Source organism: Corapipo altera, unplaced genomic scaffold, assembly GCF_003945725.1.
Source record: "Corapipo altera isolate COAL_440 unplaced genomic scaffold, ASM394572v1 343, whole genome shotgun sequence".
NCBI lineage: Eukaryota > Metazoa > Chordata > Aves > Passeriformes > Pipridae > Corapipo > Corapipo altera.
This window is the reverse complement of record NW_020884913.1, coordinates 3,667,072-3,690,984: the sequence shown is the minus strand read 5'-3', so window position 1 is coordinate 3,690,984 and position 23,913 is coordinate 3,667,072. Positions and strand designations below refer to the sequence as shown.

The 23,913-nt window shown below is 45.6% G+C and overlaps 1 protein-coding gene across 1 annotated transcript in view; it reads right to left on the bottom strand.

Annotated features, from left to right (window-relative positions):
- The window catches only part of MMD (monocyte to macrophage differentiation associated), a 41,744-nt gene extending 18,037 nt beyond the window's left edge, over positions 1–23,707 (bottom strand). The window contains exon 1 of the mRNA XM_027654466.1: positions 23,652–23,707. Coding sequence (XP_027510267.1) covers positions 23,652–23,692 — 41 coding nt within the window. The 5' untranslated portion in view covers positions 23,693–23,707. The remainder of the gene's footprint in view (positions 1–23,651) is intronic.
- Between the last annotated feature and the right edge of the window lie 206 nt (positions 23,708–23,913).

Here is a 23,913-nt window from a genome sequence, read left to right as displayed (position 1 = left end):
ACCGGCCCTGGCCCGCCCACCGCGCCGCGGCCCGCCCCGGCCATGGCGGGCGGCACCGCCCCCCGGCACCGCGGGCACCGGGCTGGGGGAGCGCCGGGGGCCGCGGCCTGGCTGCGGGGCTGAGGGTTCCGGGGAACAACGGCCGCCGTGTCGGCGCTGAGGGCGCCCGGCGGCAGCTCGTCCCGCAGCCTCGCAGGGGGGTGGAACGGCGCCGGGGGATGGCGGTGGAATTGCATTGTCTTGGCTCGTTCGCCCACACGGGCCGGGAGAGGAGGGCTTGGCGGTGGCAACGCGCCTCGTCCGCGAAGCCTGGAAGCTGAAGGAGCCCTTCCACAAGCGATGCGGCACCGGCTGAGCCGGGTGTCCTCACCCCCCTGCCCGTGGGGTCCCTCCCGCTGTGGAGGTGCCCAGCGAAACACTCCTGCTTTGCTGTCACATCAAGCTGCATGTGGGGTAATTTACTCCGAATCGAGGTTCCGGTGTTGAGACTGCCTGTGATAACCCGACTAGCTGCCTTAGTTCCCCTGCCTGTACACCGTAATCTTATCTACTCCAAACAAACTTCCAAGCAAGGGTTATTCCACTACGTGAAGGGACCACGTCAAGCGTGTTTCCATAAGATGAATGTGGTGTTACCTCGTATTGTACAAATCAGGGCATGAATTAGGAGAATATTACGAACTATTCATACTCCTGTTGTGGAATCTAAGATCTTGTTTACGGTGGGATTTTGAATGGTTCCAGGCCTCAACAAAAGTGATAGGTAGAGGAACACTGAAGCAAACCTGGGTTTAGACAAATAAACCAAACCTGGTGTTAACATCTTTTATGGCAGGACTGAGACAGATGGGATCTGCTGGCCGCTGCTGCCATGGTTTGTAAGTCATCTCCCCAGCCAAGCATGTCACCTCTGCCAGGTAACCACCTCCACCACAGGCAGCAGAGGGAAGTGTGAGCATCATGACTTGGCTGGATGTCAGGCTAAATCTGACTTTTTATGGCCTTCACGGCCCTTAGTCCCATTTACCAACTCTTCCTCTGTGCCAGAAGTGAGCAAAGGATTCGGTGGTAACAGTTTTGTAAACTGCCACGGCAAGAATTGCCCCTCAGATTGTGTAGTTTCAGGATGGAATAAGGTCTTCAGGTACAAATTGCAGATTTTGGTTGTCTCCAACAGGGGCTTGCTGCAAGGACAGCTGGGGCTGGGCCAGAAGGCAGGCACTTGGCTCAGCTTTGCTCAAGGGGGAAGGTAGAGCTTGTTGCTGGAAAGGAGAACCCTTGAAGTGCAAAGCTGAGCTGGTTCCCTGAGAAACACATCTATTAATCTCTGAGGTATCGCTGCTAATAAATTGGTACAATCTGTCATCTGATTTAACAGTGTCACCGGTAATAAGGTTTCATATTGCTTATGTTACCTGTTAATCCAAAAGGAGCCAAGTTTGGGGACGTGACTGAAGAGCCCAGACCTGCACACACAGCTACATTTGAACAGCTGAAGAGTCAGCAGTATCCCAATATCCTGGCTTTATTTTGAGGTAGAACCTGTGGTGGCGCAGCTCCCTTCCTGCTCAGTACCACACACTCATCCTTGCATTCCTCGGCCACTGCCCCAGTAATTTGCACTCTCAGGCTGTAAAAACATTCGGGATCATGTGACATTGTGGACACCGTGACTGGAAAGCCGCTGCTTTGGGATTCTGATAAAAACCTGGACTGACTCCTGCAAAATGAATGTGCTGACACCTTCAAAGTGGCACACGGAGTCACTGGATCTTGTCTCCATCTTCTCTCATTCCCCCTGCTCCTCTTTGACTCTTTCTTCTGTCTCTTCCCAAGCCCCTCCCATTTTCATTTCCTTCCGTGCTGCCTTGGACATTTGATCTGGACTCTACCAGCAAATGCATCACAGAGAGTTTTTCTCCTCACAGTTTTCAAAGACTGTTTTTCCACCTTTGTTCTGTGGTCACAGATCTCAAACGGGTGTAACTTCCTGTTCCATCAAAGATGTACAGATTCAAGATACAGTTAATAAAAGTAATCACTGTTTCAAACTTGTTTACTTTGAATGAAAATAAGAACACTCTTATCATGAGGCCTGACTGAGTGGAACCAGCTTAAGAAGATCCCCAACCATCTTGACAGTGGTGATGAAACTGGAAGATTTTTAACTGGATGTCTGTGTTTCTTAAGGAGAGCACTAAATTACTCAGCACACATATTGTTAGAGCAGTCCTGACCAAAACATATTTTTAGTACCAGTGACTCTTGTTGAACTCATCTCTGTAATTGCTTTTGATGATCTATTTAATCAGAATGCCTTAAAAAAACCCAATCACAACAAAAGAAACCCCTTATTATGGACCATGGAACCATTAAATCTAAATCCTAAAAATTGGCATTAAGCATACAAAATTAAGGAAGAAAAACCTTATTAGTTTGATTACTCACAAAGTATAAAAGAAAAGAGCCTTTGAATACCCAAAGTCCATTTGATTAAAAATGTTCATAACACTAGAAATATGTCCTGGTGCACTCAGCCAGCATTTTAATAGATGAGTCAGAGTTACAAAAAGATGAGAGAACTTTTCTTACTTGAGTGCATCCCTGCTGTGGGGCACAATCAGGTAGTGTGCTTGGAAGGAGCAACGTATTGAAAATGAACAGCCAAGGGCTCGTTAATAAGACATTTAACCTATTATTTTTACACTGCAAAAGAGAATTTAGTTCTGATCAGGGCTGTGAGGTATTTGTAAAATGGGTTGTCCAAAGTGAACCAGGCAATCTCAGTTCGATACCCAACAGACTCCCATTTGGCACCTAATAAGAGGTGTTCACATAACAAATCTGTTACTAATTGCAGTTCTTGACAGTCAGGAGCACAGGAGCTGTGTGGTTTGCCCTTATTATTTCTAGGTCAAATTTTACCCATGCAGAATCTCCTGCTGGCCCTTCACAAGCACTGTCTGCTTGTCTAGGGATGGAGAAATTTGTACTCCTGGACTATTTATGAGCATTACATTGTCACACATAGCCATAATTTCTGAGTCAGACATCAAATGCCTTTAGAACATTATGCAAAGAGAGACACAGAAGTGGGGTCTGTAGTTTTCACTGCATTGCAAAATTGTCTTGCATTGCACAAATCTATCAAACTAATATCAAGGACTTGCCAAAAGCTTCCTTTTCCCCACCCAAGATGAAAATTTAATTGCCACATGAGATGTCAAGTGGTGAATAAAATCCTCTCAGGAGGTTATCTTAATAAAAGTAAACACCTCACACAAAAGCTGAGTTTCTTCTGGCCCTCTGGCACAGACGAGTTCTTATTACGAGCCTGCACAATAACAAGTCCCCTGATTTGTTAAACAGATAACAGAGAAGCAGCTCCCCAGCTGCCAAAACGGATGTATTAGTGACAAGACATTGCTAACATTCCCAGGTACTTACTTTTTGGAGTTGCCAGTGGTGACAGGCTGGCTCTGGAGGCAGCAGGGCAGCACACAGGGAGCTCTTGGCCAATGTAATGCAGTGGGGAGGTGAAGGAAGCTGAGCAGCACAGAGCCTTAATGAGGCAAAGGAAACGAGTCTGACAGGTGAAACTCCTCTCCACTCCCACTCTACACCGGGGAGTAAATCAAGCATTTCTGGTAAATAAGGGCGGAGAGAAATACCCTTCTGCCTTCTTTTGACTTCATAATAAACAGAATATGAGGATCCAGCCTTCCTGTCTTAGCAGCGTACATGATAAAGGAGGAAGGGGACGGTTTGGTTAAAGTTTGATTTAGAAGCTTTAGTGGTAAAGCTCTTTCCTTTCCTTGGAATTAGAGAACAAAGGGTTTGGGCTTTGTTAGCACATCTGAGGACACGTGGCAGCAGAGCTACCCTGAGAAAAGTTACACTCTGGGTCTGAACCAGGATGAGGAACCTGTTGGCTTTTTTTTTTTTCTTGCTGCAGACTGACCCAGATTTCTGCTTTATTTGACAATCATTTTGAGGGGAGTGTGAAGGAGAAGCATCACTTACTGAAATGCATGTCAATGGTCTTGTGAAACGAGTGCCTCTCCCTCCCTCAGCCTTCTCCCAGTCTAATTAATAAGGTCATCCCACTGAAGGCAGGCTTATAAATAGCTTTCCAAACACTAATGGAATTAGTTCTGGCCTGGACAACTTTTCCAGGGTGACACAGGTATCTAAGAAGGGCTGGCTCCTTGGCACAGAACAGCCACTCGCAGTAGAAATGTTGAAACATAAATATTTACCTGGTGTCCCAGCTCTTGTGCCAGCACTGACCTGAAATGGGATTATAGCATTGCTACTAATATAATAGAAAGACCTCCTGCAGTAGAACAAGGGGGTTTAGAGGAATGGGCCTTGTATTAGATTACATTAGGCTAGATAATGAAATGTCAAATTCTGCTGAAGGTTTCTCTTTTGTCAGTATTTCTGACAAAAGTGTATTTTTCATGGCCACAAACCCACAAGATTTTGTGGGGATAATAAACACTTACCTTGGGGAATAGCACCAAAGTACTTCAAGTCAATAGGAATCATTCATATGACAGCAATTAATGGGAAAGCTCTAAACTCAGAAAAGAGTGATGTTTTAAAATTGACTATTTAAATTACCTGTGAACTGAGCCATTGAACTGCTTTGAGAGCAATGGCTGGAATTTTATAATAAAAATAAAACCTAAATGTGTGCAGAAAATGTAAGCTCTGATTTTCAGAAAACTTAAAGCAAAACGTAGAGAGAATGTATCTGACTTAGGGACTTCAAATCAATGAGCTTTAAGCTCCTAAACAAGAGACAGACATGAGATTATACTGTGATTATCTATGTGACTATTGAAGTTTAATTGCAGGAAAGTAATGGAGAAATGTTATTTTCTAGTCATTTGGTCTGTGAATCAAACAATAGTCCTGTCATGTACTGCATTTCCAGTAGTAAACAAAAGGACATAGATTTCAAAATGCATATTGGAAAACCCAAAGAAGATCAAATTTGATATTAATCCATCTTTTCAATCAAATTCCTCCTGGTGGCATGTTCTGAATATAACCTTCTCCTTGATGAAGAAGCTGACACAAGGGCAGGAGGTGCTGCATGTAGCTGAGAAAAAATCATGTCTTTAGAGAGGGAGAGAAAAGCAGCACTTTTCAGTCTCTGAAATGGCCTTGGACCAGCTGCACAAACTCTGAGTCATCAGATGAATCAAGTCTGTTGATGACTGAAGAGAACTTTTACTTCAAAAAATACAGAAGTATCTTGCTTTCAGATATTGATTATGTAGCTTTTCCTTTGGGAAGCTTTAGTCATAGAGGTGCCAGATTTCAAGGCTTCTTTAGAAATAAAAAAATGTCAGGGGAGTTTGGCTTTTAGTAATTGCACCATAAAAAGATGGAGGCCCATAGCCCCTGGAACATGAATCAGTTCCTCCAGCAGAAATCAGTATGTAATTTTGGCCAACAGGCAAGGAGGGGGTTATTAAAGGGCAATGCAAAGGTAAAATTCACTCATAAAGAGAATTTTATACAAAAGGCCAAATCAGGACAACCTGACTCAGGAACAGCTGTCATTGCCTTCAGGTTCAGTTTGGACTGTACCGTGAAGAGCACCTAAAAAATCACAGTTTAGATTCTTAAACCAAAAGGATGAGAGTCATGAGACTCTGTGTTGTTGCTGCCTTAAGGAAGTCTACAACAGAGAATGAACAATTACTCTGATTGTGCTATAACAGTAGATACTCTCAGTGTCAGTAGATCCTAAGGGACCAAGTCCTCCACCCCATCCTCCAGTTGCACTGATGGGGTCTCATCACTGTGGCCTGCAAAGAAAACCATCACCAGCTTTTTACCCCACTCTTGGGGTAAAATAAGACTATTATTGCCCTTTTGCAGATGTTGGATTTTGGCATCCAGAAGTGGAGGCTTTTGAAGATCTTTTTAGCAACCTGTTACCCATGCAGAACTGAATTCATTCTCTTTGGCCCCAGTATTTTATATACCCCCAAATTTTTGCCTTTTAAACAGTAAATTAAAAACGTTCACACTTATACCAAAGCCAGAGTGAAGCAGTTCCATGTTTAAATCCCTTTCCACAGTGGACCATCTTTAATCAATGTTTATAACGTTGACATGCACAAACCTTTACTCTCCTTTCTTCTTCCCACCATTGTTTTTTTTTTTTCTCTGTGAACGTGTCTGCCATCCATAATCACTCTTAATACCTCATCTTTGACATCACAATCAATGAAGGGAAATAAGCTGTTACTTAATGGGGCTGACACAAAATCCATTTAAGTTAACGGAAAGACGCTCATTGTTTCCTATCAGCTCCAGGTCAGGCCAAAGTGAACAGAGGGGGTGGAATTTAGCCTGTCATTTGTCATCTGAGAGGAAATGATTTCTACATCCCACTTGGAACTGCTTAGAGATTTTAAACATATTTAGCAAAAGAAAACAAACCGATTTCTTGTCAGTGGTTAAATAGTTGAAATTTTACTCTGATGGGACGGTGTCTCATTCTGAGATTTTTGAGGTAAGTTTGCTTGAATTGTATTATTTTTTGTGATTGTGTCTTGCTTAAAATGGTACTTAGTTTTCTCAATAGTTTGGGAAAAAAACCCACAAGTACAGGAGAGGAAGATCAAGATGAATGTAAGGCAGTGACACTGAAGAGGTGCCTGAATGCCCCGTGAGGGTCACAAAGCACTGGCTGCACGAGAGCTCTGCCTCACTGGCAGGGGCTGTGAGGAGCCCAGCAGCCTGTGAACTCCCTTTACCCTTCCTGCCAGCCTCCTCCCAAAGCAGCTTGCTGACAGCCTGCTAGTTTTATTTTTTATAGGTTCCTTAAATACATTTGGAAAGGGAGAAAGCATCTGTAATGCACAGCATTGTCTCAGCTCTTCTAGGTTTTGTAAACAGACTTAATAAAATATGAATCCATTTTTTCCTCTGGTTCATAAATATTTACAAATATAATTTGGAAGCAAAATAAACATGTTCTTTACTAGAGCCCAACAAACATCAGATGCACTGTCCCTACCATGTTTCCCAATCTGAATAATGCTTGTTAGCCTCGAGAAGAGGGAGTGGAGGGACTGGCAGGGACAGGAAGATCCAAGTGATCATCTAACTTGCAATTCCCCTGATATGTTTAGAGACTGGGTTTTTTTACTGTTTCTGCAGAAATAACTTCTGGTATTCAAGGACAAAACTCCAAACATTCTTTCTCTTGGTTGGGGTATGTTACAAAGAGTAAAGGGAGTTCTGTTTCACCACGTCCCTTCTGGCTGACAGGAAGTTCTTGGAATGTAACATTTAATCACTGGTGGCCAGGCCAAGTTGCTGAGAGGTCAGAAGACTTGCAAGAGAGACAGGGGCATCAAGAGGTTTGATTCCAGTGCAAATTTGTCTGCTCTGCTCCAAACAGAGTGATTGCAAAACCAATGTTACTGCTATTGGCTACCTTTGTAGCCCAAGGTGGAGGCCTTGCATCCACCATCCACCGAATTCTCAGTCTGTCCTTGAGTTAAGAGTTATAAACTGTGCTATCTTTGATGGAAGGGATAAGTTTTCAGACAGACCCCGACCCAGACCTCTTCCTGCTGTGGTGGATAAAAGTGTACAGCATTCCAGTGATGTAACTGTGTGATTGGACTCACACAAATGAGACTCTGACCCGTCACATAATTGATGGAAGGCCTAAAGGGAACAAAAAGCCCCTAACAGGTTTTTGGGAGCCAGTTGCACACTGAGTGGACAAACAACAATCCAGAGGGGCACAGGAGTCCCTCAACCTGTTTTTCAAGATTGGAACCTCAGACAGCAAATTCCCATCCTCCCAGTTCCTGGGTTTTGAGGCTCAGCAGCAATATTTAAAGGTAGAATTAGGCGGAACAAAATCAATGAACAGGCAATGCCCCTGAGGAAGAGCTGAAATAGAGGTGTTTGTGTGTACAGAGCGTGGCTTTCCAGAAACTGCTCCTTCCCTGTCACTTCTGAGCTGCTTCTGGTTATCCAGGGGGGAGCAGGAACCCTCACCGGGACTTAACCTTGTTCTGCAACCCTGGACATTATAACCTTCTTGTCTGTAGCTCGTGTGCAAAATTGCAAGGCCACATTTTTGGGAACGGAACGCAGAGCCTTGGAGAGAGGCCGCGCTTTCAAAATCTGTTTCCTCAGTAGCTTCCCCCGTGGCGGGGACGGGGCGCTGGCAGCGGATCAAAGCCCAGGAATTCCTGCGCTGTGCTCGGACCATTCCTCCTGGCTGAGGTCGCAGCACTCTGCCCCTTTCTGCTTGGTTTTAGCAGGACCAATTTTATAAATTACAGGGCGAGGTGCTGCCCCAGGGTGAGGGTGAGGGTGGGGAAGGCACAGTGGTGCTCACCCGGCGTGTGCCACAGCAAAGCACCGCGGTGGCATCTGCCCTGCCCTGGGCTCACCCCGCTGGCCGCTGTGCCCTGCACTGCTCTTATCAGCTGCCCACGGCTCATTTCAAGCAGCCTCACATCTCATGTAAATAGGAACGGTGGTTTCTGAACCGCTTCCAGCTTCTCAGAACTTTACTTGAGGCTTGTAATAGCAGTCTGCTTAAATTGAAAAAAAGAACCCCAAAGCTGTCAGCAACCTGGCACTGGGGAAATCTCTGTGGAGGTTTCAGTCAAAATGACAAACTTTTGATCAGAAATTTATAAAGGCACTTTCAGCTTTTCAGTGGAAATCCAAATTCTCATATTTTGGCAGTAGAGCTACACTGGGTAAATTTTCACTAACATTAACCATTTAAAAGCTCTTTAGTGCCTGCCCTTCCAGACAAAAAGGAGGGCATCTCCTTCGAGGAAAGATGTCCCTCAACAGAGGAGAAGTGATACTCTGGAGGAGCTCATCTCTCTCTCCTTTTGTTCTGGAGTTTTGGGGGGGCAGGGGCCCAACCTTTGGATGGTGACATCAATCCCACCAAACTGAGGGATACTCCCCTTGCATTCCTGCAGCATAGAAGGTTAAAATAAATGGTCGTTAAACTCCAGGCTGTCTAATGCACTAGACATAAGTGCTGCTTTTAGTCATCAATATATTGCTATTTAAAGAAGACCGGTACTTTTAAGTCTCCTGATTATTCATATTAAAAGAGTGTTTCTTTTTCATTTGAGATTTTATGCTGTCATGCAGTCATCTCCATAATTAAATGTGTGCTTGGCTCTTTCTGTCTCCAGTTAAGTAGACATTAATAGGGAACCTACCAAAAACAACTGCCAGAAATTTTCCTGCACTTCAATTAAAAAATATTAATATTGAATTACAGTGATGATAAAGGTTCAATATGAAATCATGAAAGGAAATTTAAGGCTAAATCGTTTTGGAATCATCCAAGATAGTTTGTTCAAACTGATATTTTTCTTACAGTTTCCCTATGGGCACAGCAGAGACCTGTTCTCCACTGCACAAGGGGTGGTTTAAAAATAAACACTTTTAAGCACAAAATCTCTCCACCTACAGCATAAAAGACTAGTACTGAAGTTGCAAAATCAGAGGCCTTAACATTAGGGAGCCTTCCTGTATATGTCTAATATTGCACAGTATTTAATGCCATAATCAAACAGCATTTTTCCTGTGGAAAAATTACTGGATAGTCTACGTCCACTTTGGGAGCAGCTATTCAATATTTCATTTTTCAATATGTGGCCTAGGGCTTAATCCCAGCTGGGAGGGAGAGGTCTTATGAACTGCAGTCTCAATAATCTGATCTGATCCTGGGTCATTTACAGAGCAGCCCTAATCTAACTTGGGCGCCCAATCCGCTTGCTTAAGTTTTGCTGGGAATTTTTTTGTCTTTAGAATTTTCATCCCCTACAGTAAGAACAGTATCTCCTGATGCAGTGCCCACAGGTGAGAACTGCCTGGAGCAGCCAGGCCTCACTGAGTGAATAAACCCCTGCCCGTGGCTCGGATGTTCCCGGCTAGATCCCGTGTTCGTGGGGAGCAGATGGGTGCTTGTGATAACCTGAGCTGTAGGTGGAATTGTACTGGTGACTGGGGATCCTAAATATGCCCTTTTCACGGCCACTGCCCAGATCAAAGCTCTTCCCTGTGCAGGAGGGTTTCCATCTGTCCCAACTCTGTCACAACTCCTGCCTCTGCTCAGGGCTGTGGAGTAGGGCCTGAGCTGCACGTGACACAACCTGCAAACCGAGCTGGAGGTCTCGAACAAGACCAAAATTGGATCAAGTCTTTTGCAACAAGTGAGTGGGACCTTAAATGGAGATGTTGTTTGTACTCATCCCTTTGCTGCTAAGGAGCAGAGAACAAATATTTGCACAACTGCCTTCACAAATCCAGTTCACATAAACCCTCTCCTGTCCCTGCAATAAAAAGCTGCCAAAAAGGTTGGCTTTCCATTAAACTTTGCAGTCCTACACTAAACATGGCAAGGCAGGAATGAACCAGCCATTCTACTCAGCTTGGAGGGCACATCCTCAGCCTGTCTTGGGAGCTGTGACTCCAGTGCAGATGGTGGGAGCCAGGTCTGCTCTCTGGACCTTTATTCCAGCTGTTTGGCTGCACAGCTTTTTGTCCCAAGTCCTATTTTTAATACTGAAATGTAAAAACACAACTCAAGCAGCTCAGAGTATCTGTTTTGGTCACAATTTACTATCTGCAAAGAGGGTTTGATGGAAGAAGGCTGGAGAACAGCAGCATGAAGACATGAGTTCTGCTCATCCCCATTTCAGTCCCAGCACCCGTGAAGGACAGATCAGCCCATGAGGGATGAGGGACTGCATCTCAGTCATCTTGCACTGGGTTTGGGGCTCTGTGAGGACGAGCCCCTGCAGGGGTTCCCACCCTAACCCCCCCCATACCATGCTGCTGAGAAAGGGCTGGTCACAGCACGGGCCGTGGTGTGTCTGTGCCTGCTGGTAATTTTTGAGAGTTCCCAGCTCAGAGGTGACTGGGACGATGCCCATCCTTCTGTCAAACAGGAGGTGGCAAAGCTGCTCTTTTTCACTGTCAAAAATGGACATGAGAGTAGGGGATGCAGCCTGAGCTAAACACATGGGAATGCAGCAGCCACTCTGTGCCTGCCCCGGGGAGCTCTGCCAGCTCACCTCCACCCTGACCTCACACAGCCCTGTTATTCCAGCTCCTGAGTCCAGCTCCGAGCAGCAGCTTTGTCCTCAGCGCAGGAGGAAGGTTTGTTTTGACGGCAGGATAATTAACGTGCCTCAGCTCCACGGCTGTAAAATCCCTGGGGAGACCAGGCATGTCTGATTTGTACCGTGCCACAGCCAGGTGAGCGTAACACCACCTCCCTGCTGGGGGGTGACCACGCTCAGCTGCCTGGCTGCAAAAATTACAGCTCTTTTCCTCATTTTATAACAGCAAAGCTGGTCTCCACTAACCATTCCACTTGGAAAAACGTAACCCACCTCCCTGGACAGGACACGGTGAGAAACCATCAGCTATGGCAAACTTTTTTTGGTGTGATCAAGGAAATATTGCAATCACTTGCAATATACAGTGGGACTTGAGGCAGCACTGGAGCAGCGAGCCCTGTCTTCTGCTGCCCTGCACAGGGAGTTATTAAAAATGGGCTAAAACCAGCAAACCTAAAGCCATCCTTAATCAAAGAAGCCCTTGGCTGCTGGAAGGTTCTGCTCTGCAGAGCAATCCCTGCCTGGTGCAGCCAGACTTTTGTGATTTAAGGCCTGAGGGAATTATGTATATGCACATTCATCCCTTCATATGGCAATGTCCACATTCACATATGGCTGCTCCAGAGTTTGCCCCAGTTTCACAATCAGTAATCACTGTCTTTTCCTCCTTGGCTTTCCTTTAACCAAACCATTCAGTCCCAGTTTGGGAATACTCAGTGCTGGATAAATGCACTAAAGCAGCAGCAAGGACAGCTTTGCTGACATTCCTCCCATATTCCAGTGTGGTTTATTTTATGTTCACCACAGTTTATTTTTTTTTTGTTCACTTCACCACTAGTTGTGCAAATAAACTCTGCAAATATGAATACAGAGCCATACTGGTTTGTAGGGGTATTTGACATTGATAGAAAAAGTTACCTTTCCTACAGATTTTCCATTATACCAATAGAATAAATTACCTTTCCTCAAGGTTTTCCACTATATATCAACTTCCATTATGTGCTGAACACTGACATGAGAAGGAAACCTGTGCCATTACAGCCCTGTGCAAACATAGTTCTCTTCCAAGCTTTCCGTCTTACTACTAAATAAATATGTGTGCAAGATAGCACCTGTGTAGTACTACAGAAGATTATTATTTACACAACTTCCAAACCTATACAAATTCTAATGTATATTTCACACACAAAGCACGTTCTAAGACACGGAGCTGCAGTGGATTTTCCACACACCTCTGCTCACACCACATCAAGGACCAGAAACTCAAAACGTACAGCAGAGACCAAACCTGTGTTATCCTCAACTGAACCCAAATGAAGTGCCTTGTCACCTCAGAGGAAACTAAATCCACCTCAGATCTGAATTCCCTCTGGAGGTACCTATCCCTCTTCCCTTGGCTGTGACAGCAGACTGGATTTCTAATCAGGCACCCAGGTTGGTAAAACAGAGAAGGAGTGTTTCCACAGCCAGGAGCTTGGGCTTGAGATCTGACTGACCCCATAACACTAGTTCTGGAAGAAATCACCCAACAGAAAGTGTAAAATAAGGAAATTATTCAGCACCTGAAAGGCAGCAAGATGCCTGGACAGTTTTGAAACTTCTTGGTAAAAAAACTCCCAAAATTAATCTGAGTGTTATCGACCACTGACAAATATCTTGGTTTTGTTTACAAACTCCTTCATTTCACTTGTACAATGGCATTGCCAGGTTAGACACAGCTCCTGGAAGCCTTGCAAAGGTGTTCACATATCACACAGATCTCTGTGTGTGTATATCCACACACACACAGTCAGGGCACCCAGGGTTTGCCAGCCAGGCTTGGCTGCAGGAGCGATGGACAGGGGAGCAAAGGGGTGATTTACACCTGATGAAGATCTGGGCTATATTTTGCAACAAACCTCATGCAAAGTAAACATGTCCTTGCATCATAAACCATAGGAGCCAAGAAAGAAACAGCTCTGATCGAGGAGCCATAGAATAAGGAGAGAACAAGCCTGTTCAGGTTAAGAGCTCTGTATCTAAAAACGTGTCCTGACATATTCACAGGAGAAGGTTAGGTATTTTTGAAGTTGATTTTCCTTTTCTTGCAACTCCCCAATCCTCTGAGCTCATTAAAATGAAGACACTCTAATTTCCAGGAGTGGCCAACAGGGAAAGGTCAAGGAAGGACTTCTTTGTAATGTTGATTCTCCAATTCCAGGGAGAAGAACGGCAGGGTTTTCATTAAAACACTGTCAAATGATAAATTACTGCACTGTCAAAGGAAAGTAGGACTGCTATTACCTTATATGCAAATGGTAGTGAAAGAAAAGACTTGATGATTTATAGCTTGTGTACAGGTCTACCTGAAACGGGATCTTGGGTTGACAAAAACAAGGGTCTGATTACCAGCAGCTGCTCCTGTGTCAGCAGCATTACACATCCCCTCTGGATGGAGGTTCTGTGGGGGTACATCAGGACTCCAGTTCTGAAGGTGGAAAGTTACTCAGAGAAGGAGATGTTTTAGGCAGATACTAAAATGAAAAAGAAACAAAGAAACAATTTTTGCTGTTGCACCAAACATCAAACAAAGCAAGACAGCTCTGGGAACCCAGTGAGATCTGTGCTGGACAGGACACTCAGTCTTTAGGGAGGGACTCGAGTGTAAAATCCAGAGCTGCTGCTTGCCACTTTGTGGTTTGTGTTTCCATGGATAGATGCCAGGGGAAGACAGTCTGAGTAGACAAATTATTTTAGTTCAAATTGAAACAGGTCTTTGATTTCGTTCATCCCATCTCCACTTGAAAAACGCCATCTGTCCACTACAAGGCATCCTGACTTTCGACTAAGAAAAAACACTGCTCAAGGCCTCAAAGGGGAAACAAAGTGAGGTGCTGCCTGTCCCGGGTGCAGCTCTGATGCCAGGGGTTTAGGGTGTTCACAGCTGTAACTGCCTTTGTCTCCCAGGAAAGCTTCCCTCAAATCCATGGGTTGGATCTGAGGACTAAGCCGCTGTCTTTTAACAGTTAATTAGCTGGAGCAATTAGTGGTCATGTTGTTGTACAAAGAGCAACAAAGGGAGTGTGAAAACCAATAGTCAGAGAGCGGCTGGACCCGAAAGCAGGGAGGGATGGCAGAAAACTCCATCAGCAGCACATCCAGGGTGGACACGGGCTCTGAAGTGTGGCAGCCAAATGGTAATTGTGGTTGTATCCATGCAAATTTGGGCCCCTCTGCTGCATTGCACTTGCACTTAGGTCACCCCTGGGTATTTCCACTGAAATCCTGTTGAATTACCTCGAGTAAACTCCTGCCTGCAACAGGGAAAGGGAGAGCAGAGCACAGACCTGTTCCAGGGTCACGCCTGAGTCTGGAGCAACAGAATCTGGCCCCCGGAAATCCCAAAAGTGCAGCATGGAAAGACCAATGATTTGTGGGGAGACACCAACTGCACACATGATGTGCTGTACCTGCATCTCTGAACATGCTTTTTAGAAAGCTGATGCTTGGGCCAGTAGTTGCTTTATGCAGTTGACTGTCAAATCATCTGCCCTGTCCCTTGAGCTTCTGGAGAAGAGAACAGGGTGATCCAAGGTGAGGTGAAGAATGAGAATCAAGCTGGGGTGCCTTCTGCAAATTTAAGATACTGTAATACAGGGTTAAAATGGAAGCATTTGCAATCTTTATGCAACAGCCTGTAATTATGTGCACAGAGACATGTCTCTGCCTGTGTAGGTGTATGCATTATACATTAATATGGGTATAACAGCCAAAGAAGCTGATATAGTTGCTTCTCATTCCACATTATCCTTTTATTAGGAGATATGCACTATGATGGTTTCAGTTTTTTAAATCCATGGTAAAATATTAAATTACTTTCTGCCTTCACCACGTGCAGGAGCTGTGCCATGCCAGGGCTGTACCTACAAACCCAGTTCTCTCTCCGAAGCCTTGTCCTGCTCCGGTCATCTCAGGCACTTGCTGTCCCCATCCCAGGTTAAAGTCATGATCAGACACACTGTAAGTTCTAAGCCCAAAGTGCCCCTTTGAACTCAGGGCTTATCTGAGCCCTTGTTGCCTTCTGGCGGGTTATTCCGCGAGTTTGAGACGACGGATCTGGCCGACAGAGATTTATCTGCTAAGACAGATGCCTGTAGCAGCAGAGCTAATCTGGAGTGCCCTGTGGGAGCAGAGCTAATCTGGGGTAGCACTTAAATCAAATGAGAGCAGCAAAATGCTGCTGACCCAGGAGGATGCTCTGGAGCCCTGTGCTAACAGGGTGCAGCGAGAGGAAGCTGCCCACGCTGCCAGCACCGTACACACTGCTCCAGCTCAGAGCACGTGTCTCGCCTGGCCCTGCTCAGGACGTGCCATGGTACCATTCACAAGGTCCTGGGGCTCATCCTGTGGGAACTGGCCTCTGAAGATAGACAGCTAAGATCCAGCTTTCACTCCCTCTGTCTGCACAGGATGGGAAGTACTCAGAGATCCAAGGGTACAGACAGGTGAGAGTGCTGCTGTACACCTGCCTGGAAACAAGGAATAGGAAAAGGCTGGCCCTGGTCCAGTCCAGGTAAGCCTTTGCTACATGTAGAAACAAAGAGAGGTGCTTCACCCTTGTGTGATGAGAGCACAGCCTGAGCTTAAGCCATTTGCCTTCATCCTTTTTATCCAATAAGTATGCCTTGACTTCTGCTCTAAAAAAAATGGAAATGGGCTTCTGTAACATCTGTGACTGTAGGTTACCCTGAGCGCCTCCCAGCAGAAAGGGCACAAAAAAACCATAGCCACAACCCATGTCCTCCCAAGCAGCTGTTAAACAAAACAGGAAGAGGCAGCCCTACAGCATGACCGTACTTTGAAGCTCTGCCCTGAGGGCCAGGCTTGGGTCACCTGTGGGAAAGCTTTAGCAGGCACCATTCACCCTCCTCCCCCTGCTAGAGCTGGAACCTTGCTTTTCCTTCTTGCCTCAAACACAACTGCCTTCTCCTCTGAGGAGCTCTACCACAGGCTGGGGCATCCTGTCTTTCACTGCACACCAGGAGAAAACAGAAATAACAGGCAAAGAAATAAACCCACACATTCACCCTAAGCAGCTGAAGAAGGCAAAGTGTTTTCTGTCTGCAAAAGGGGAAGAGCAACCAGTCCGTCTCCAAAACAGTTTCCCATTAACCAGCCCATAATAATATCTTACGTGGCCCTAATGGCAGTTTAACTGTCACCCCAAGAAGCAGATGGACTTTTGTAACACTGAGAACACAAAAACACAAGAGGAGGGAAGCCCTGGGGTCTGCTGGCAGGACAGAATTGGTTGGAGGGAAAGAAAAAGGGTCCTCTGTCCCTTCAGCTCTCTTGAGGCAATAACAGGGGAGCAGCATGTCCCTTCCCAAGCCAAATAACCCTGCCAACACAGTTGCAAAAGCACAGAGATTTGACAATGATGAGCCATATCTTCTCCTCCAGTCATGGCTTAGCCCTCCCACGTGTCCAAGCAGTTCTCCATCCTCTGCCACCGTGGATTGGTGAAAACCTCCACCCTCCCAAGGAACTCACACACCACCATGTTTTGTAAATACATGTCCCAAGGACGTGGTGTTAATACTTCACAATTACTTTTTTTCCTGCCAGAATGAGTTAACACTGGAGTCTCTGTCCTGGCTTCAGATTTCCTGGCTTTCCCCTGTCTGCGTCAGGACATAATTCTTTCCAGCCAGCCTTTTCCTCAGATGTTCAGAGTTAGCATTGGGATCCCTGCCAGCTCTCCTTCCCAAAACAAACACGGAGCCTCCTGATGCCAAAGATTTGCCTTCTATTCAGTTCCCCAGGGATAGAACTCTTGGCTTTACAAGCAATGCCCCGATTTTCATTTCAGCCTATGTATATAAATAAAAATGCAGCTTTACAGAGCCTTGTCTGCTCTAGAAAAGACTTCACGGCGTGTCCCTACAAGCTGCCTCTCTCCATCAACTGTAAATAGAGCTTCAATTAATTAATGAGATTATCTGCCAAGTTAGTACACATTGTTTCAGCAAGGAAAATAAGGCTTATTGTCGAATTGCTTTTTGCTGGTGCAGTCATGTCAGCAGCAGAGATTTTGCTAGTAATAAAACCACCCACCCATTATCAAACCACCCTGGTTCCAGTGTAAACCTGGTCTAAAACTGAAAAGTGATAAAATACTATTCCCATCTCGGTAAAACGCTTTTCTTCCCCTCCAGCGTCTCTGAGTTCACACCTCCTCTGCCGTGGTGACCTGTGTGCTTTGCCTGGAGGGCTGGAAATTGCAGAGCTGCTGGTGGCTGATGAGAAATGATTCAAAGGAGGTGTTGCCTTGAGCCCTGCAGAGAGTAAAGCACAGCCCTGAACTGCTCCCCGTGGGGTACAGCTGAAGTTTGGACAGAACCTTTCTCTCTGCTCAGGGACGTGTCCTTCAGGCTCAGGACAGGTGAAAGGTGTGTCCTCCAGCAAGCCAAGACTGCTGCCCTCTGCTCTTGGAAGGAAAACAAGTGGGTTTCTTCTTTTTGAGGAAACAAGTTTGTGACTTATGTCAAGTTTATGCTTAATATGCTCCTGAGAGAATGGGAAAGAAATCACCTGTTAAAAGTACTTATTCAGTCCATCAAGAACTGCATTTTTGGTTGTGGGGGAGGGTAAGAGGTACAGTGGTCATACCTAATGCACAGGGCATGTGCAGACATTAAATCAACTGCTGCCACTCATGATTTTTTCCAATACACCTTTTATGCTTATTACATTTGTTTCATGCATGCCCAGTTTCCAGCAGTAAACTTGAGGCAAGTCCCATTAATCCCTCAGTACTTTGGGGTTCTGTTTTGTCCTTTGAAGAAGGCAAAGGTGGATGTGCCCAATCCTTGCCTCCTCTCCCCTTTCTTGAAAGGTTTAGCCCTGGAACTGGCACATTTATTTTATATATAAGAAGTGGTTGAGCTAAAAATAGAATGTAAAAAATATTGCCTAATGAAGTTACAAAAAAATATTGATGATTTAGGAAGTACAATTATTAAAAATAGAGCTGGATGCTAAGCCTGTATTCTTTGCTCATCTGAAGTCAATAGCAATTAAATTCAGTGTATTTTTAGATAATGAAGAGCTATACCATGTGCCCAATCAGCTTCAATACTGAAGGAGTGTGAAATGTGGGTGCTTAAACAATATGTCCAGGTCTTCTATGCATTCAGGAAGAGACACAAATATATAATCATTCATAATTAACAATTTCTCTATAGCACCACCCATGAAAGGATCTCGTGTTCCTTCATAAATATTAATTAAATCAACCCAACACTCCACTTGTGTAACAATTATTGCTGCCATTAACAGATGGAGAAACTAGGGCACAGCTTCATTGCCCACACAGAGCATCTGCTGCAGATCTGGGATGAGACTGACCCATCCACAGCCTGGGCTGAACCATCAGATGCTGGATTCGGATGCCTTGTGACAAGGATCTGCCTCCAAATCTGCTCCCAGTTTGTCACGTTAGGGTGGAAATGCCTTTTTGAAATGTTAATGTCAAACAGCGTCAGTATTAGAGAGGGAAACTAAGGAGCAGTGTCTCCAAGGAAACCAGCACACGTGAGGAGGAGGGATTGAGGAGACTAAACCAGGAGCAGAACAGGAGCTAGAGTTGGCAGCTGTTCTGCTTTTCCCATTTTTTATATTTCTGCTATGATTTTCTCTTGATAAAAAAGTCAGATACCTTTCTGTTGTGAATGTCAGGGCAGTTTATTTATAAACAATTAATTTAGCTTTCCATTATCCAAGCATGAAGAACCAGAGCTCTACCTCAGAGCCCTGACAGCTGCCCCGGGAGCCCTCCTGCTTCCCTCCTGGGCAGCAGCAGCCACCAGCAGACTCCAGCACACATCTCCCCATCCCTCACACCTTCCCCACGTGACAGCCTCGCTACAGCTCCAGCTGCCATCCCATCCACCACTGAGAGCAGCTATTCCAGGTCAGGCTGCAGGAGCCCCTCAGGGACACCAGCAGGACACGTGGATTTGCTTTCAAGCCCCAGACCCCACCTGACAGGACAGATTCTGCACAGGGAGCCAAGTGCTTGGGGGAGTCACGGAATCATTTGGGCTGGAGCAGGACCAGGAGACCCAGTCTGATGCTTTGCCTTATAAAAAGGACACAAGTAGCTCAAGATACTTGGGTTTTAATCCATCTAAAAGATGGCAAGTGGGCTGTAGGGCTCCCCTAAGCACGAAGCAGTATTGGCTCATGGCTGGAAGAACAGTATTTCCAATTAAACTCCCAACATCAATTCCTGCCTCTTGGCATCCCCACCAAAGCACCAACATCACACAAGCTGAATCACTGATAACTCAAGGTGATGCAGTTCTAGGCAGTAAAAACTATTCTAAAGTTCTTCTTACAGCCAAGAGGTTTGACTTGGGCATGTCACTGTGCTTCCATACTCAGCACTATCAGAGGATGAGCATTTGCACCATGAAACAATGTGCAAAATGAGACAAGACTTATCCCTTTTCAAATTCAAAACAATCACAGCATGGGAAGTAATTCTCTCTTGTGAATATGGGTTAGTCTGTCTGGACTAATCCTCTACTCATATGTAGTGGCTTATTAAGGATTTTAAAAAGAAATCTGAAGGCTCAGATAGTATGTTTACAGTGGAACAGGCTCACATGAAAGATGTATTTTCAGGGAATTTAATGACATGTTTGACTTGAACTAATGTTGGAGAAATCTAGAAATCCTTTTTTCCCCTGTGTTGTTTCTGTGAAACCCTTTAATGAAGGCTTTACAGAAGCAGTAATATGTAACTTTAAAGAGGCACTAAAGCCAGCTGAAAGCGAGCCAGTGCAGACTGAATTCCTGCTTCCTGCAGAACAGCAAGAAATCCTCCCAGCACCCCTCAGTTCCCCTCATATGACAGAGCTAGAGATCAGTGCCATGGTGACCACAGGTCACTCAAAGCAGGTGTTGTAAGGCTCTGTGTCCAGGGTTTACCCAGATTTAATGTGGCTTGTCCATCAACTCCTCTGGGCATTTTTTGTGGGACTATATTTTATTTCATTCTCTTTGAACCTATCAGGGTTAGTTCATAGAGTGGAACTCAGGTACATCCCCTGCATGCCAAGCTGTACAGTAACCCCTTATGAACTGCATAAATGACTAAGAAGAGAGAAATCTCAGTGCAGAGGGCAGAAGAGCAAGAGAAAATAAATGCAGAGCAGACACGTGGAGCAAAGAGCAGCGGGAACAGGAGCCCCATAAGCCAAGGGCAAAGCTGGAAGTAGAGCATATTTTCTAAATCCTTGCCTGTCCATCCAATGTTCTCCAATTCATATTGCTCCTGAATAAACGCTAACACAATTTTACCAACACCTTGCTCCCTTGCAAATAGCACCTGCTCCAGAACAGTGTTTCTGTGCTGGATATCCCAGCCCTAAGCACTGCCTAATCCTCTGGGCAAAGCACACACAGACAGGCATGGGTAGGATTAAGCAAGGTACAAACCCAGGATCGACAGAACGGTGTTGGAAGAGCCAGGCACAGAGTATGTGCAAAGAGCTGCACAGGATGCTTTTCAAACCATGTGAATTCCAGCAAGGAACACACATTTTACACAGCACGATTTAGGGAAAATAGCAAAACTGCTCTGAGAACATTTACCCCCATTTTCTCACAGTGGTGCAAAGGACGTGGCAGAGGACTGAAAGCACTCGAGGGAATGCAGCTTCAAGGGTGATTTCTGGCAAGCTTGGCCTGATAAAAGCCCATTTGCATGCATTAATCCTGCCACAGTCATTAAAAAAACGTGGTAGCTGAGACCTCCCCAAAGCAGTAATTTCACTGGCAGTGACTCGATTACTTGGAATTCTTGGTACATACTCCAGGGCTCTCTCACTGCTTTAATACTCCAGTATTGTTCTAGTACAGACAAAACTAAGAAAGCCATTTTATCCCAACTGGGAAGGCAAAGTCCTGATGCACTTTAGTTTCTCATTTTCCAGAAGGGGATTTATCCTCTGTTTGCCTTCCTGCTATCAGGAGAAAAGTGTCATTTGCTGCTTTTGCCTCCACATTTCAGGGCAGAGTCCACCAACTCTATCACAACTGATAAATTTCCTTATGAGTGAACACTGTGCTCCAGGAAACTGCTTCCCTGCCCACAACCTCCCTGGCACCACTGGCAGCTCCACATCCCAGCTTCCAAAATCAGCAACTTCCCACTGAGTTTCAAGGAGCCAGGGGTCTGTGGTGGGTGTACACAAAAGATTTGCCATTAGAGGAAACTATCAGGAGGATTTCAGCTATCTGAAAGTATTTATCAGCCCAGCCTTGCCAGTCAGTATTACAGAACCAAACACGTGGCAATGATATGGCACACGTGGCATGGAATCACTACATTATCTGCATGACCTTCATCAAAGAACCACAGAGCTTTTCTGTTGGCATTATGACACCTCACCATCAAAGAAAACAGCTCTTTGAGATATTTTTGAGTTCTTTTTAGTCCCCCCAAGGTCTTCTTAGCAAAGATTATTATTTCTGTTCCCTAATGCCAGGGATCCCTTATCACAGAGAAGGCTTCTAATATGTGAGATGATACATGAACTCACAAAAAGCTTTTAAGAGCTTACAGGCTGAATAGAAGGCAGATGGGAGAGCCCAAGGAAAGACAACTCTGGCCTGCCTGGGTGACAGTGGCCATGACATATGAGCAGCTTAGTCACTGCCAAGTTTTGCCAAAGCAGCTACAACTCACAGTTGAATAATTGCACTTTTTCATTGCTAAATAACAAAAACAACACTCAACATAATTATTTCAGTTTGATACGTGGAAGAGGACCATGCCACCAACTTCAGATTTATTACCACTTTCATCACATCAAGGGTTTAACTCCAGCTCCCAGCATTCAGGACCCTTCCTTCCAAAACCAGGCATATCTATAACTCACCGGGGTGCAAAGGACAGCTTGAAAACAAAACCTGGGTTCACACACAAGAATTAAGAAACCAAAAGAAAAACCACTAATGATTCTGGCTCCTTTTCTTAAAATACAGTTAAATGAAAAGATACTCTCTAGATCTCTTTGCCACTGCCAGGATGTTCTGCGGCTGATTCATAAACCAGCACGTCTGGGGATGCAGCACAGGCTGACAGTTCCTACCCAGCTGGAGTACAAAACATGCAATCCAGCCAACAGCTTTGTTCAATCGTGGCTCAAATTCACTGCAGTTTATTTCTGGAAGTATTTAAAATGCCTGTCCTGAAGGCATTAGGACCACTGCAACCCAGTGAGTCATCCACCTGACACAGACAGGTAATAAATCTCACTGGGTTTGCTAAAGCTTTCTGTAGGAGTCTGTGGGTGCTTCACATTAAGATGATGTAAAACAGCCCAAGGGACAGACACCTACAACAGTCTGGGGTTCAGGGCTAATTTTCCCTTAGTAACCAGTTAAAATCCACCAGTTAAAGAGCACCACACACAGGAACTTGAGCACTATCTAGAGGGACACAGTAACCTGCTGTCAAACATCCCATTAAGCACTGAGAGGGAGAAACCCAGCAAGATGAAGAAGAACCTTGTGAACCAAAAAGGCCTTGAGCTTGTAACTCCCAAATTGTGAGAAGAATAACAGGAGCTGATGCAGATAACATCAGACTTACTGGAGATGCAATGACAGCCTTCATGTGGCTCAGCTGGAACATGATAGAGCTGAAGGAAGGTTCAGGGGGAGAGGCAGGGTCAGACATGTGGAGATGCTCACTGGAAGCCAGGATGGAGGTTCAGAAATTCCTGTTCCAGTGGGACACATGGCAGCCATGACTCACATATCACATTACTGGTAAATTTACCCCATTTCACGCTTTCTCTTGGGCAGGAGACATCATACCCAGCTTTTCCAGGAAGCATATTGTATCCCATCAGGGGATTTGTGTGGGCAAAGGGTAAGAGTGCCCTGTAAGAGCAGAGCTCATGTTCTACCTACGGAAAATAGGCAGGTATTTGGTAGGTAGGTATAGGTAGTACCCTCAGGGGAGCTCACAGACAACATGGAAAGTATTAAATTCTGATGGGAGCAGCAGCTGGCTCCTATCAGAAAGGCACTATCTGTATCCTTTTAAAATCCTGAGTGTTTCTTTCCTCCCTGGGAAGATGGGAACAGCCTACCAAGGTCATCTGCACTCTGCTGGCCGAGGAAGATGTGCCGAGGCTGCAGCACAGCTCAGCCCGTCCGGGTGGGATGCCTTGAACAGCACCGTGTTCCTGCAAAAATAACTGTGCCAGGCACAACTCGAGATTGAACCAAGGCCCCTCATCAGTGCCCGAGTGGATGAACAGCGTCACTGCTTCCCACTGCCAGTGGGCTGCGAGGCAGCGGCAGCGCCGATGGAAATTAGTCTCTTTATGGCTGGCAGGCAGAACTGCAGGCTCATATCGATGCAGAGCACAGCTCGACATAAAATGACTCCCTCAGCTATGGCACCGTATCAAATAAAGCGGCGTCTCAACTTACCTTGTGAGCGCGTTCTCCTTTTGCAAACGGGCAGTAAACATAGCAGGCGAGGCGGGCGGAGCGGCGGGACCGGCGCTCCGGGGCAGGTCCCTTCACACAGCAGTAGTCCTTTCCTCCTGCAGGTCGGCGGGGTTTTCGGTCCCCTTACACAGCAGTAGTCCTTTTCCCCTGCAGGTCGGCGGGGTTTTCGTAGGCGGAGATGAGCCCCTTCGCCCAGCGGGTGCCGGGGGAGCCCTGCTGCATCACCACCAGCCGGATCGGG